Genomic DNA, 15,411 nt, shown 5'->3' on the forward strand with positions numbered 1-15,411 from the left:
TCAGGTTGTGGGGGACCTGGGGTGCAGAGGTGAGCAGGGTGGAGGGCCAGCCTTCCAGAGCTGACCGGGTCTGGAGGACATGAGCCCAGAGCCCAGCAGATGCACCGAGAAGGGCAGTCCCCTTCCCCACACCTCAGTGTCTGTGGAGCTGGAGGCTTCTGACTTCAGCCCAGAACCTGGCCCTGCCTGAGGACTCGAGGGCGCTGCCATTGGCCTCTCCCTGGCTGGGTCGGACCTGGAATGGGAATGAGCCCCTCCACAGGGAGCAGATTGGAGCTGGCAGCAGCCCCTGTCCTGGGGGATGGGAGCGCTGGGCTCAGGCAGAGGCTGAGAGCAGAGGTGGGCTGGGGGGCCTGGGAGCTGAAGGCAGAGCGCACGGCAGGCAGGTGAGGAGGGCTGAGTGGCGGCACCGAGCAGGGCTGAGGTTTTTATTTAAAATTTTTAATTGATATGAATCACATAACATTGAATTTGCCATCTTAGAGTGTACAAATCACCAGCATTCACACCTTCCCAGCAATGTGCCACCATCCACTCCGTCTCGTTCCAAAACGTTTGTGTCACCTGGAAGAAAACGCTGTACTTAATAAGCCGTCACTCTGCGCTGTCCTGCCCTGGCCACCTCCGGCCCCGCTCTCCATTTCTGTGGATTGATCTATTCTGCACCTTTGGTGTCAGTGGACGCCTACTTCCGGGGCTTTCCTGTCCGGCTTCTTTCACAGTGTTTTGACGTTTGTCCATGCAGAGCTGGACTTCTCTCTTTTTGTGACTAAATAATATTCCAACACGTGCCTTGTTCCTTGGTGGACATTGGAGTGTTTCCCAGGGTCTTTTGAAAAGAGAGGTTCTGCCCATGCTCCTGCAGGGCTGGGGCTCCGCAGGGTCTGAGGGCCCTGCAGAAGCCGGGCGGAGAGCTCAGTGGCCAGGTAGGGCAGGCGAGGGGAAGGGGGCTGGGGCGGCAGTGGGCTGGGGGATGCCCTCGCCCAGCCTCCTGGCAGCTGCTCACCGCTGGTACCAGGGCGTGCTCAGCCATGGCCCTCCACCCGGTGCTGAGGGCCTCTGTGGGGCCCACGGGCCTGCGAGGCCCGCGTCTGGGAGGTCGGGAAGTGGGTGTCCTGGACACCTTTGGGGGAGCACCGAGGCTCCTGGGCTCTGCTCCAGCTGGTGGGAGTCGACACACTGTATCTGTGCCCGGACCCCCCACAGCCTGTGCTCTTCTGTCCCCACTTCACAGAGAAGGAAACGGAGGCGCACAGAGGTACAGCCACTGGCCTGAAGTGGCCGAAGTGACGGCAACGACAGCCCTGGACTGCAGGGTGCCCTGGCACACGCCGGGAGGTAGCAACCGGGCGCTTCCCAGGCATGGGTGTGACCTGTGACCCCCCCATGACTCCTTCCTAGTTTTCTTGGACCCAGCTCACTGTTTCAAGGTTCATTTGTAAATCGCAAAGGACACATGACACAGAGGTCGCCATTGTGAACATGCTTAGTGCACAGCCCCCAGGAGGCCCGCCCACCCTGCAGGGGTGCACCCCACCTTCAGAGCTCCCTCACCCCCCCCCCCGGGCCTCAGTCCCCTTGAGACACCAGTCCCCAGCCCTCCCAGCCCCCGGCTCCACGGCTCCTTTCTGTGTCTGCAGCCTGGTGACCTGAGGCCTCCTGGGAGTGGTGTCCTGGGTGTCTGTCCTTGTCATCGGTGGAAATGGGAAAGGAGGGATTGCAGGCCAGAGCTGAAGGCGAGAGTTCAGACAGGCACCAGGTGACCAGGGTCGCCCCGCTCTGTCTGGGTGCCCTGGGGGCCCTGAGCTGGAGCTCGACCCTGCCGGCCCGGGCAGAGGGTGAGGGACCTCCGGCCACCAGCTGAGACCTTCCTTGACATCCTCCAAAGACCCCAGGGAGCGAGGGCAGACTGTCCCTGACGCCCTGAGGTCTGGTCACATAAACTCAGTCCCTTTGGCACAGAGAGTTTTGGGGGCCAGCCCTGTCAAGGCGCTGTGCTGGGCAAAGCTTGAAGAGCCGTCTCTCCTGCTTCTTTCTCAGAGGGACACTGTGACGGTGGCCCCCACACATTCCCTTTAAGACGGGAGATGGCCCGGGCCTCAGAGACCTCGGGCACCTCAAGGCCACCGGAATTCAACAGTCACTTTGATTTCCAACTACCTGACCTCGACCGCAGGACGCAGAACCGCCACTTTCCTTTACCACCTTGGGAACGGGCCACGAGGAGCAGGTGGCCTGCCCAAGCCCACGGGGCTGCTGAGTGGCAGAACCTGGCTCAACCCAGGCCCAGTTGGTGCCCCCATTTCCTAGAAAACTCTAGAACTCTTTCTGCTGCTCCATACGACTTTGCGTTGACCTCTGTGGAATTGGAATGAGCCCCGTGGACCCCACGTCCTGGTTGTGACGCATCATTACCAGGAATAGCGAGGAGGTTCGGGCAGCACCGGGGAGACCGTATCAGTCCTCGCCGCGGGGACACGACAGCCTGAGCCCTGGGCACCTGGGCATCTCCTCAAACGCTGGTTGGCTGGTTTGCAGGGACGAGCAGGTGAAAGGCCTGGGGGTGACCTCCGGAACGTTCCAGGTGCAGCTGCCATCTAGCAGCCCCAGGGCCCTTCACGCAGCCCGTCCTGCCCAAGTGCTTGGAGTTAAACGGATTCTAATTAATGGGGCAAATATTTGCCGATGTCCACATGCCACCAAAGAAAACACAGCCGTGCTCCTCGGGTAACGAGGAGTGTGGGCGCCAAGGCGCTGGCAGCCAAACAGGTGCCCACCGGTCTAGCTGGGTCTCTGAGATGAGACGCTGGAGCCCGGGAGGCGCCACGGAGGCCCCTCCCCTAGGGACCGCGCCTGGTGGCCACAGTGTGTCCCCAGGGTCAAGGAGCGCTCTCAGACTCCACCCCCTCAGGAGGCAGCGGGAAGACGCCTGGCCAGGCCGGATGGCCTCCCATCGAGTCCAGTTTAAAACCAAGAGGCAGGAAGGGGCCGCGGTCAGCCTCCCCATCTGCTGCTCAGACCCGGGGCCTTTCCGAGGAGCTTTGCCAAGAAGAGCCTCCATTCCCTCCGGGGGCCTGCGCCCCGACCCTTCCAAGGACGGGGTCAGACTCAAAGCCACTCGGGTTCTTTGGTCCAAGGTAGCAGTTTGTCCCTCGTCCTGTGTGAGTTTGGGCCACTCGATTCCCAGGGAAAGAAAATAGGGGTCAAGCCGCCCTCGGGGACCCACAGGCTCCGCTGGCCCCGCCTGCTCGCCTCCCCTGCAGGGCTGTCGGCCCATCGAGAGCCCCTTGGGGACGCCTCCCCTCACCCGTCAGTGGGCGGCTAAGGACGGCTCTGAGAGCAGCCCCTCATGCGGCCCTCCTTCCCTAGGCCAGACGGCGCCCCGGCCACGGGGGACAGAGAAGGAGAGGGAAACCCGAGGCCACCGCAGGCCCAGAGCCAGCCTCGTCCCGCCCACGGCGGGCAGTGCCAGCTCCTGTTGCACAGACCTGCGGTGCTCGCCACCCCTGGGGACCGTCCTGTCTGGAAACACAGAGAGGCTAGTCCATGTCCCCAGGCCACCCTGGCAGGGACTGGAGTCGCTGTCTCCATCAGACACTCGAGAGTCCTCCAGACGACGACCTGCTCGGGCCGCTGGCCGGGCCTCCAAGTCTGGCCTTTGTCAGCAGCCCGAGCAGGGTAGGCCGTGACGCGTCCCACCTGGAAAGGGCCCCCGGCTGCCACCTGCTCCCAGGGTCTCTCGGCTCAGCTGCCTGCAGCTCAGTGGCCTCTACTTGGTGGACAGCACACCTGGTGCTCAGGCCAGCCTACAGGAGGCCCTGGGAGGGCTCTGGGAGGGCCAGTCCACTGGTGGCCACTTTTGTGGGTGGCAAGGACACCCGCTCCACGTGGCACGGCTCTGTCTCCGTGGCCTGGGCTGGGGCTGGCTGACGTGGCCCTGGTGCTGCTCAGGGACTTGGGTGCCTCGGGCTCCGTCCTTCTTAGCTGACAAGAGCCTGGAAGGCCCTGAGCAGAGGGCGGCCACCAGAGTGTCCGTCTGCTGGCCCCAGGGCAGGCCTGTGCCCACCGCTGCAGTGCTCGTGCCCCACCTCCCAGGGGGCTGGGAGCGGGGACCAAGGTGCCCCAGGCTGGCTCCTCACGAGGTCTCTGACTGTGTCCCCCCCCCCACGACCACACATGGCCCTGTGTGTGTCCCGATGGCCTCTTCTTATAAAGCCCCATCCCAGGGACCAAGGCCGCCCTAGAGACTCATCTTAGCGTGACACAGTCGCATATCAGCCGTGCAGGGGACGGGCCCAGGACAGGGTCTGCGTGCTGTAGAGACCAGGCCCGGGGGAAGGGACACCAACGCGTGCCTCAGTCAGAGGGTAGAGGGACATGTGGACATGGTCCCGTCTGTGCAGCGAGCGAGCAGGGCGCCCAGGAGGCTCCGCACAGAGGGTGTGGTCAGCGTCCTGTCCCCCGCTGGACGTGACCTCATAAACCAAAGCCAGGGGCCAACTGGTCCCCTGCCACGATCTGGGAGTAAATGTTAGAAAACTGTTTCCTTGGAGCAGCCAAAGTCCCTCCCCCTCAGGAAGGGATTATGACCCTTCAGACCAGGACGGAGCTGGCAGCGTGTGAGCCGGTGGCCCCGACGCGCCCTCCCGCCACCCGGGGCAGCTTGTCTGTAGCCGTCTTTGGGGGCCAGTGGACAGCGCTGGGAAAAGTGGAATAAAAACCTGCTGAGCCCTCGGATGACCCTGCACAGTCCCCAGGTGAGGACGAAGTGTCCTTGGAACAGCGCCTGCTGGGGGCTGGGGTGCCCTTGCCCCCTGGGTTGCATCCCCAGCCCCACAAATACGTCCTCATTAAACGTCTCTGCTGCTCTGGACGTTGTCCGTGTGCTGCTCCGAGGGCGACGGAACCCAGGTGTCCTCCTGCCTCAGCCTCCCGAGCCTCTTCTGTTTCTTATTTTGAGGCAGGTTCTCACTAAGTTGCGGAGGCTGGCCTCAAACCTGCAATCCCCCTGCCTCAGCCTCCTGATGGTTAGGACTCCAGGTGTGCACCACCCCATCTGGTTGTAAATTGTAAAATGAAGCAGAGGACAGACAATGGTAGCATGCTGTGGACAGGTCAGGAGGGTGTCCCCAGGCACAGGCAGTCCCAGTGGAGGTCTGAACGGGTGGGTAATCCTGCAGGTATCTGGGAAGATCATCCCAGAGCAGCCGTGCAAAGGCCCTGAGGGCAGCTGGCTCTTACAGATAACGTGGTTTCACCCTCGGGGGGAGTGCTGTGGGACAGGGATCCGGGGTGAACGTTGATACAAGGCGTTTTCACAGAAATGTGTTATCAAAATACGAAGCACAACAGGGCACCAGTGGATGGTGAATGACTTGGCGGCCGGGCAGGACCACACATAGGACGTGACTTAGGGCACCTGACAGCATCCAGAGGAAACAGAACGCACAGTAGGTGTGTGCCTGGGCTCCCACCCGGGAGTGAGGCGGCTCCGTGCCAGGCGGCGGCTCCCACAGCCACTGCAGCGCTTGTGACCGAACACGGGCCAGGGCGGGGAGGGGTGGCCCTGACCCACAGAGAGAGCTTCAGACCGGACACACCAGCTCACACCGCCCTTGGTGGCTGCGGTCACCCGCATGTCCAAGCACACCCTGACCAGGAGCTCCAGCCCCTCGGTCTCCGGACTGGCCTCGGCCTCCTCTCCGTCGGGACTCGCCGTCCGGGTGTGCGCTCTCTGCACCGGCACCCGGACCCCGCTGCAGTCCCTTCTGAGGAGCCGGGAGGGGGGAGCCACGGGAGGCCGGCCTCCACTGGCCATCAAGGCCACGCGCACAGCAGCCACAGCCTCCCAGGCTCGGGGGGGCGCGGGCTCCAGGGCTCCTCCTGCACCCCAAAGCCAGGTCCCAGGAAGCGAGACGGGGAGGCGGCCAGAGAGGAGGCCGGTGGCTTGGGAAGAAGAAGGAGGAGGAGAGGAAGAGGGAGGAGGAGGACAGGAGGAAGAGGCCAAGGGAAAGGTGGTGGTGTTTGTTATTCTGAGAGGAAAAAGAGCAGGCGGCCCCTGGTACAAATCCACCTGCTGAAGCCCCAAGTGTCACCCAGCCACCACTCAGCACCCGGCCACAGGCCAGCTCCACCCTGGGCACCCGGGACCCACAGAGCACGGCCCGCAAGACCCCCTCCTGCGTGCAGCGCCAGACCTGGAGACCCCTGAGGCGAACCGCGTGCAGCAGGGAGTCTCACTGCAGAGGCCAGAGACCCCGGGCAGCCCCCAGGGCAGAGGGGCCGAGCCACCAGCACAGGGCGAGGGCTCTGTCCTGAGCCTGTGGCAGGGACAGACGCTCCCAATCCTTGTTCTTCACCCTGTTCTTACCGAGAGACCCCCTGGTAATACCCAGGACAAGGACTGCTTGACCTGGTCTCCCTTGCAGCTGGAGTGACCAGGCCACTGAGCTCCGGGTGGCAGGAGACAAGAGCAGGTGGGTTAGGGCCGCAGCTCCCGGTGGGGCATTCGCCCAGCATGCTCGGGCCAAGGGGTCAGCCCCAGCTCTGCAAACAAAGGGCAGGTTCCAGGAAGGAAGAGGGCCCTCCTTTGCCTTTTACTTTCCTGTTGGCTGGAATGCAGACTTAATGGCTTGAGCTCAGGCAGCCTCCCGGGCCATGAGGGACATGACTGTGCTGAGCAGGCTGAGATGGGACCCTGGGTCTCTGGTGGGTTCATGGAGCCCCTACCAGCCCTGGAGCAGTGGCATTTGGCCTCTGGGCTTTTTTTTTTTTTTTTTTTTTTGGAATTGGGGATTGAACCCAGGGAGCCTCTGCCAGTGAGCCACGGCCCCGCCCTTTCGATGTTTCATTTTGAGGCAGAGCCTCGTTAAATTGCTAAGGCTCTTGCTAAGTTGTTGAGGCTGGCCTCAAACTTGCAACCCTCCTGCCTCAGCCTCCCGAGTCGCCAGGGTTACAGGCGTGCCCATCCGTGCCTGGTACTGGCTTCTGTAGAGGGCATTTCCCGCCCTGCTGGGCAGTTTGCAGGGCCCTCCTCCTGCCAGGTGACTTTCGCCCTCCTCCCTCCTCCTGACAGAGGACAGCAGATGGCCCCAGGAAGGGGCATGACCTGCCCGAGTTCAGGAGCCGCACTTACATAAACAGCCCCGGGACCCGTGTGGAGTCACCGCTAAGCCCGGGCGCCTGCCCCCAGCTCTCCAGTCCCCCCCTCCCACCATTCCCCAGCAGGACGCTGGCTCCTGGGCTGGCCCACAGGCTGGTGGCACCTCGAAGGCCTCAGTCACCCTGCTGGCGGCTGCCAGGCCCTCTGCCCTCTCTCCCTGCAGCGTCAGCAGGGCCCCGATGTCCTGGGAGGACACCCGGCGTTGGCTGCCTCGGCCCCGCCTGGCCCCGGGGCTGCCCACCTCCCCATCTCGCTGCTCTGCCTGTGGCAGAGCCTGGCTCTGAGACCCGAGTGTCCCGCGCCTGGCCTGTTGCCCCTCTGACCTCGGGGACCCTCTGTAAGGCCGAGTGACATGATTCTCCTGCCACCCGCTGCCTCTTTGCCCCGACCCGCGAGCCCAGGTGACATTTCACCAAGTGTCCTCCTGGTCCTTGCCTGAGTCGGCCGCTGAGGTCCTCCGTCCAAGGAGGAGCCAAGGCCGTCGACTGAGAGACCCTGTCCCAGCCCCGCGTCAGCCCATCCCCAGGGACGGGCTGCCACAGGAGACTGTCCCAAACAGAGCCTCGCCAGCTCCCTGGAGGAGGAGGCCGAGCGCTCAGCAGCTGCAGCGCCAAGTGGCGCCCAGTCTCAGAGCAGGTGCTCTGCCTCCCCTGCCCCGGGGGAAGTCACCCTGGGCCCTGGCGACAGCTGGAGAAGGCGCGGCAGACCTGGGCAGCAGGGTGCTCCTGCCCTGCATCGGGGACCCTGCCTGTGGCCCTTGCTGTCCCTTGCCCAGCCCCCGGGCACAGCCCGCTTCCCTCCAGCCAGCAGCCCCCGGGTGGCCCAGAAGGACTCGACTCGCTTCCCTCGAGTGCGACTGACACAGGCCTACAGCCCCCGGGAGAGGCCCGCGCTGCCGTCGAGGGCTCCGAGGACCCGGGGCTCAGTGACAAAGCAGCGAACACCGCACAGGGCCGCTTCCAGTGCGCAGGGACCTCGGGTCACAGCCCCGAGCGGCGGGCAGGCGCCCAGGGCCAGGGCCGGCATCGGTGGGCACGCGGTCGGCACAGGAGTCCCGGGAGGGCCGCTGCCCAGAGCGCTGGGTGGATGGGGGCATCTGGGCCCCGCCCTGAGCCGGCCGAGGTGTGAGGGGCTCAGACCTTCAAATCAGCGGCTCCGAGGGACGTCCAGCCGCCCCTGCTGGGCCAGCCCCGCCCTCAGACAGAGTGGCAGGTGGCCTCGCTCTAAAGATGCGGCGATTTCCAGAATATTCCTGGGAATGGCATGACGGTGTCCCCCGGGAATGGCATGGCGGTGTCCCCTGGCAAAGGCATGACAGTGTCCCCTGGGAATTGCATGACAGTGTCCCCTGGGAATGGCATGAGAGTGTCCCTCCCTCCAGTGACACTGTCGCACACACCGGTGACTCGCGACCTTCCATTCCCTGTGTGGCCCCCACCGAGGGGCCTGTGGGTGCTCAGGCACCGTCCTCCTGGGGCCCAAGGTCCTCGGTGCCCTTGCGGTCACAGCGCCCTGACGCTGCTTGGTGGCCCGCCCCCCATCTGGACTCGGACGCGCTGAGAACAAACCAGGGGCAAAGAGGAGCCCTTCCCACTCCTCTGCAGGTCCCCGAGGGGCCCCGAGGCAGAGGGAGCGTCCTGTGGAGTCCAGCTGGGGCCAAGGCACAGACCTCCCTGGGGACCACAGGTGTCCTCCAGGAGAGGACGTCCAGCTGCGGTTCTGAGTCGGGGCTTGTTCCTCCCTGGGCTCCCTGGGCTCCCTGGGCCGGAGCTGCCATCGTCCACCGTTTGTCCACTCGGTAGACACAGGGCCAGGGGACGGGCCAGTCAGATGGACAGTCTTGGACTTCATGCCCAGCTCCCCATCAGACCGGGGAGGAGCTTGTCCTCAGACCCCCCTGCCCTGCCCCTGCCCTCCAGCTGGTCCCCCAGAGGAAGGGTGTCCCAGCTGCCCCAGAGCCCCCCAGAAGGATGCTGGACGCAGAATCTGAGCCAGGGAGGGGACGGGCTTCGGAGGGTGGACGGGCCGAGGGGGCTGCATCTCTGAATTCTCAGTCTCCCTGACAACGTCTCCTCGCATATGGGGCTCTGGGGTCCCTCGCGGCCCCACCCTGGCTAGCGCTGGGCCCCTCGGCCAGGGACTCGAAGTCGAGGGCCTCAGCTTTCTCCTGTGCCCAGGGGGGTCACAGCACTGGCAGGAGAGCCGGCCTCCGTGCAGGGCTCTGGGCGTACCGTCCCTCCCCTGCCTTCCCTGAAAAGGACCCCTTGAGGCCTTGTCCCCAGCGAGCACTCAGATGGGCAGCAGCTACTCAGGGCGGCCCAGCGGGGCCCAGCCCAGGGGCTCTGGGTGCCAGGACCCACCCACAGGACCCGCGAGACAGTCCCAGCCTGGAGACTCGGCAGGTGGAGCCCCCACAGGTGGGGAGTGATTGTGTCCCTGGGGACACTGGGTCATGAGGACTGCCACCGTCCTCCTGCACACAGGACGCCCACAGTGCCCTGACGCTGCTCGGTGGCCCTCCCCCATCTGGACTCCCAAGACCAAAGTCCTGAAGCATCACGCGTCTGAATGTCACCTGTGCCGAGGAGGACGAGGGACCCCGGGTTTGTGCCAGGTCCTGGGGAAGGCCCTTGGCCATTGGGGAGCTGTCTGCGTGGACATGGCCCCCTGGCACTGCTGCCCTCGCGCCCTCCCTATGCCCGCCGCAGGGCTCAGGGGCAGACCAGGCTGGGCTGGCTGGCTGTGGTGGAATTCCCTGTCCCCATCGGCCCCTGCTCCCGCGGTGTCCTTACTTGTCAGCAGGGGCTGCAGGGCCACCTCCTCCGCTGGACTCCGCGTCTCCATGGAGCTCAGTCCCCGCTGGCCTGGGGGGCCCCTGCTCCCTGCTGGCCGGTCGGGAGCCGGGATCGCACCCTGCGCTGGGCTCTCGGGAGGCCACAGGGTGCAAAGTGAGAGGTGGTGGAGGTGGCGGAGGTGGCCGTGGCTCTCGTGGGTTAATCATTACCCCGTAGACACTTCCCGGGGACCCCAGCAGACCCTGAGGCTGGGCTACCCCCAGCCTCACCCGTAGCCTCGCCTGTAGTCACAGGTGACCTATGACGACCTGAGCCCGTGACCCTTGGGTCAGGCACCCAGGGACCCTCTCCCCTCCATCCTGTGGCTCTGTTGGAAAACCGGGGCGGCTGAAGCAGAGGGGCCCCAGATCACAGCCCACTCAGGATGGCCGCAGTGGCCCCAGGCACCCGCTGCCCTCGGGGCCCTGCCTGCACCCCAGGCTGGGCCAGGCCCACTCCCACTGCCCGGGCTTGCTCACAACCTCCCGTGGGGAGCTGAGGCGGCCGGCAGTGCCTGCGGGGCTGTCACGAGCCTCAGGGGAGTGAACACAGGTGACACGTGGTGTCCCGGTCCCCGTACACAGTAGCGCGTGGCCAGGGCCGGCTGCTTTTCATGTCCCTGGCTGGGCTCCCAAGACCAAAGTCCTGGGTGCAGGGTGCGCAGCCGGCACTGGGTCAACGCTTGTGGGGTCAGCGATGACGCCGAGGGACTTGGCCAAGGTCGTGGGGCCACAGAGGCACGGCCAGGTGGGCCCAGCAACCAGGGACTCGCTGCCCCGGGGACAGCTCACTCATGTGGGATCAGACTGACATTGTGCCACCCTGGGCCAGACCTGGGGACGGCAGGCCTGGCCGTGGGGTACAGTGCTGTCCTCCAGGGAGGAGGGGCCTCCCCGTAATGTCACACAGGGCCTGGAGGGCAGGGGCTCCTGGGGACACAGGTGAAGGACTGGCCTGGCGGGCGAGGCTGATGCTGGCTGTCTTCCCGCCTGGCTCATCCGCGTCCTCCGGCTCTGGCGCGCTCTGTGCAGGCCCCGGGCGTTCCTGGCCTGGCCAGTGCAAGTCCCCCGGGGCCGGGACCTTCTTAGATGGGAGAACCCCGTGGGGTGCCCAGCCAGAAGCTGAGGTTCTGTTTAGCATTTCAACATTGACTCTGGTCTGATTGTGAATGCCGATGACAGCACCCAGCCAGCACCCAGCCAGCACCCAGCTAGCACCCAGCCACCCAGCCCTGCCGCCGCGGCTCGCATTTTATAGGTACCGACGGTCAGGAAGGTGGCGGGGTCTTGGCCAGCGGCAGCCTCGCGTTCTTGGGGGAGGACGCACCCTGCCAGCAGAGCTGCAGGCTGTGCCTTTGCAGAAGGGTCTGCTTTTGCTCAAGCCCCAGAATAACTGCCCGGGGCCCCCCACCTTGAGATGGTGAGCAGAGACTCCGCAGGCCGGCTCTGCGTCCCGGGACTGGGGGCCGGCATGGGTCACCCCGACGGTTTGTTGGTGTGTGTTAAAACTGACAGATGGCTGTTTCTGCAGGGAGAGGACGGGGCTTTGACATCGCTGGGTGCTGGGAACGCACACCCCGAGCTGCCCTCGGCCGCCGTGGCTGCTATAAACAGCCCAATGCAATATCGCCTTATTTGGTCACAGAGCCCACTTATCACGCGGGGCCGCCTGCCTTTGACTCTGTGAGAAACAATTAATTCCGGTCCTCCCCCTCCAGGCGGGGGGGGGGTGGGGGGGGATGCGCTGCGGTGGCCGACCTGCCCTGGCCGGGAGCCATACGCAGGTCCCAGGGTCTGTGGCTCTTGCTCCTGGGTGCTGCCCGTGTCGGGGAGGCAGTGTCCCTGCGCTGGGGTCCCCGAGGGCTCTGCAGACCCAGGCTAGGTGTCCGTTCACCTGGCTTCTGACCACAGGCTTCAGAAGCAGAGGAGTGGGGGAGGGCCAGAGCAGGGCCTGGGACGGGCCTGGACTCAGGTGGTGTCCCTGGTGTGTCCCCAGCCTGCAGAGGGGCGTGGCCATCAGGCCCAGGCTGGGCGCTGGGGCAGGTGGCCCATCAACTGGTCAGGGAGGGGACCATGGGCTTCTGCTGGGGACTGCTGTGCTGGGCCCCGGGCTTGAACCTGGACCTGGGGACAGTCAGCGGAGAGCTGTCCCCACTCCAGAGCAGAGCTGGAAGCTGTCCAGAGGGCCCCGTGGAAGTGCCCCTTGTGGAGGTCACCTGGCAGGCAGGCTGACCGCTAAGGTGCCCTCCTCCCAGCGGGGCCCGTCCTCGGGCTGACGGGCTCTGCCACAGCCTGTCCTGGGAGTCCTCCCACAGCGGAGTCTGTGAATCACAGGAAAGGGCCGTGACTCACGGGCGACCCAGACGGGGCGGAAGTTCAGGAGCACGACACGGTGGGTGGGGGTGGGGCCGGCACATCCCCCAGCCCTGGGCCCGGGCCCCAGCCTGGCCATGTCTGTGGCTAAGCCTCGGTCTCCTCATCTGTGAAACTTGCTCAGGACCTGCCCTGGGGCTGCCGTGAGAGAGACATAACATGACAGGAGAGAGGGGCCAGTGCTGCACGTGGTCGGTGCTAAGTTGTTACTGGGGATTGACTAATTAGTTGAATGAGAAACTGGAAACTGTCACCTTTGATTTCCAGAATATTCTCTTTCACCTTCAGCTCCTTATGGTGGCCTATGAGAACGTGACTGTTAGGAGGTGTCCCAGAGAGAGGACCATGCTCATTCTTTCCCTTCTGGCTATGACGGCCGGAGCAACAGCAGCCATTTCAGACCTCGAATTGGGCTCTGGCATGGAGTCTTCACACACCCACGAGCAAAGCGGGAGAAACCTGGGTCTCCGGAATGGGGAGCCCAGCTCTGAGAAGCCCTGGAATTTGTACTTGGAAAACAGACTGACTTCCACTCTGCTCACGGCAGTCATGACAGTGCTGTGTGGACCGTTGGCTTCCTTCAAATCCAGTGTCCAGGCGAAGGACAGCCCGGGGGTCTCTGCTGCCTCCTCTTCACCTCTGACACGGGCCACCTTCAGTTGTCCCTCAGCAGCCAGCCTTGTCCCCTTGCCTGCCTCAATCCCTTGGGCCAGTCCCTTGGGTCCTTACTCTCCTCTGAGTGCCCAGGTCTCACTGCTAGTCCTTCCCCCAGGCCCAAGCCCCCAGCCCAGTCAGACGGCCTCCTAGAGCCTGGGGTCCGAGGGGACCTTAGTTGCTCTCAGGTCTGACCCGAGCAGGGGCTCGGCCCTGGAGGACGCTCACCGCCCCAGGAGCGGCAGACCCCAGGCTGCACAGGGCGGGGGCTCCTCCCGGGAGCCTGGAGGCCGAGGCTCGGGTCTGCCCTCGAGGAGCCCAGCTCCTCGTCCTTCTCTTTGCGGGCCTCAGTGGCCCCGGCTGTGCTGTGGGCCGGGGACAGAGGGTCCCTCATCCAGGTGGTCTCCCTGAGGGGGCCGGGGACCCTGGGGCATGAAACAGGCGGGCGGTGACGTTGGTGTGTCAAGCAGCCTGTCGCTGGTGGCCGGAGGGACTGGTTGGTCAGGCTCAGGGACCAGCGGCCACTGTGCGGGGCCGCTCCTGGTTCGAGCCCTGCTGTCCTGCGCCTCGGGGACCCTGGCCTGGAGGGCGTCCGTGGCCCGCGGCTGCCGTGACACGTTCCAGGAGGCTGGGCTCTCGTGGGGACACGGGGCAGCAGGAGGGTCCCCCGCCTCTGAGGAGAGGCCGCCCCTGGGCCGTCCTCCGTTTCCCGGCGCCTGCCTCTGGGTCTGCTCCTGCGATTCGCTGTGACTTTGCGGTTCCTGTCCCCCTGGGGACACTCCGCCCTAGTCCAGGGTGGTCCTGTGACTTAGTTTCATTGGCGGACACCCTTTCTCTAACAAGACCTCGTTTGCGGGTACGGGTCAGGACGCCCACAGGCTCTCGGGGCCTCTGTTCGCCCTGCTGACCTGGGGGACACAGTTGTGCAAGGACGGAGATGACTGACGTGGGTGAAGAAGTGAGGGGTCCAGGCAGGTGCAAAGGCCCTGGGGCTGGAGGGAGACTGGCCCAGGAAGGATGGACGGAAGCCAGGGTGCCCGGAGGGGAAGGAGCCGAGGCACCACCCGAGCCCCCAGGCCATGGCCGCCAGCTACGCCCTGCTGAGGCCAGCCCTGGCCCTTGCTCTGGTGCACAGAGCCAGGCTGGCCGGGGTGTCAGGCGGGGAGGGGAGCTGCCTTGCCCTGACCCTCTGGCTGGGCCCTGGGTAGGTCCTTGGCCGCCCTGGGTGCTGGTCTCCTTGGTCAGGCAGGACACTGGGTGGTCCCCGATCCTGGGAGAAGTCTGAGCGTGTGGTCAGGCCCAGAACCAGGCCAGGAGGGCAGCCATGTAGGGCAGCGCCGAGACCTCCCCCGAGCACCGGTCACCCTGCTCGGCCTCCTCTCTGCATGGGGACAGGGCCTGGAGGGGGGGACGGCAGACGGCCTCCAGCCGCACCGGCAGGCCCTTGCGCCCCTCACCACCCCACTGCCGCTGAAGCCCGACGGCTGCCGAGGCTGGAGAGGAGCTCAAGCCTGGTCCCGTCCAGTGACAGGAGCCCAAGTCCCCACCACTGAAGGGACTCCAGGACCCAGCCTCACCTGACTCAGCGCCCGGCCCCGGGGGGGCCTCGGAGCCAGGGGCGAGCCCTGCCTCCACCCAGGGCGGGAGCAGAGGCCGGGAGCAGAGGCCGGGCGCAGAGGCCGGGCTGGCCTGGTTCTGGGGAGCAGGACACATGGTTCCCAGAAACATCTCTTTGGAAAGTTTTAAAAATCACAGTCACTCGATAGCCCCGAGGCGTCCCCGCCCGGGGCGGACATCTGATCCAGGGTTGGTTCCTTTTCCAGAAACCCTCCCACTGACTGCGGCGTGGGCTTCTTTCTCTCTGAACTCGGCTGCTTATCATCTTCCTGCCGTTGGAGCTTATTTTGAATCTCCAGCCAGGAGGCCGGCCGGGCTGGCGGGTCGCCCGACAGACGCTTTTGTTTGGGCGCAGAGATAGGATCGTGGTGTCTTGCCCCGAGGCCCGGGGAAAATTGAAGGCTGGTGGTTTTTTCCTTCTAAGATACGTTCGAGGCCGGCTCTCTGGGCTGGGTTCCTGGGAAACGCACAGGAGCCTTATTTGGCATTATTGAATTCCTCGGATTTTATGGGCGCTAAACACTTGCTCTGAGCGCCACGTCTGAGCCTGGGTTTCCGCCGTGGGTGGTGGAGGTCTGCGGTTCTGAGTCGCGGGTGGAGAACAAGGTGAATTGAGGCTCACAGAGCTCCGACTGTGGGCCCAGGCTGATCCAGGGGCCTCAACTGCTTCCTGAGGGCTCACGGCAGTCCTGTTGAGCAGATGAGGAAAGTGAGGTTCAGAGAGGTCTAGTAACCGGCTTGAGAGCACACAGCCACGTGGAACCAGGGCTGG

The 15,411-nt window shown here is 64.9% G+C and overlaps 1 protein-coding gene across 1 annotated transcript in view; it reads right to left on the bottom strand.

Annotated features, from left to right (window-relative positions):
• Ano1 (anoctamin 1) overlaps nt 1–10,437 on the bottom strand; it is a 143,570-nt gene extending 133,133 nt beyond the window's left edge. The window contains exon 1 of the mRNA XM_046444943.2: nt 9,955–10,437. Coding sequence (XP_046300899.1) covers nt 9,955–10,006 — 52 coding nt within the window. The 5' untranslated portion in view covers nt 10,007–10,437. The remainder of the gene's footprint in view (nt 1–9,954) is intronic.
• Nucleotides 10,438–15,411: the final 4,974 nt, after the last annotated feature.

This window comes from Marmota monax, unplaced genomic scaffold (assembly GCF_021218885.2).
Source record: "Marmota monax isolate L192 unplaced genomic scaffold, Marmota_monax_Labrador192_F-V1.1 WCK01_AAM20220418_F8-fsc00038, whole genome shotgun sequence".
NCBI classification, from domain to species: Eukaryota; Metazoa; Chordata; class Mammalia; order Rodentia; family Sciuridae; genus Marmota; species Marmota monax.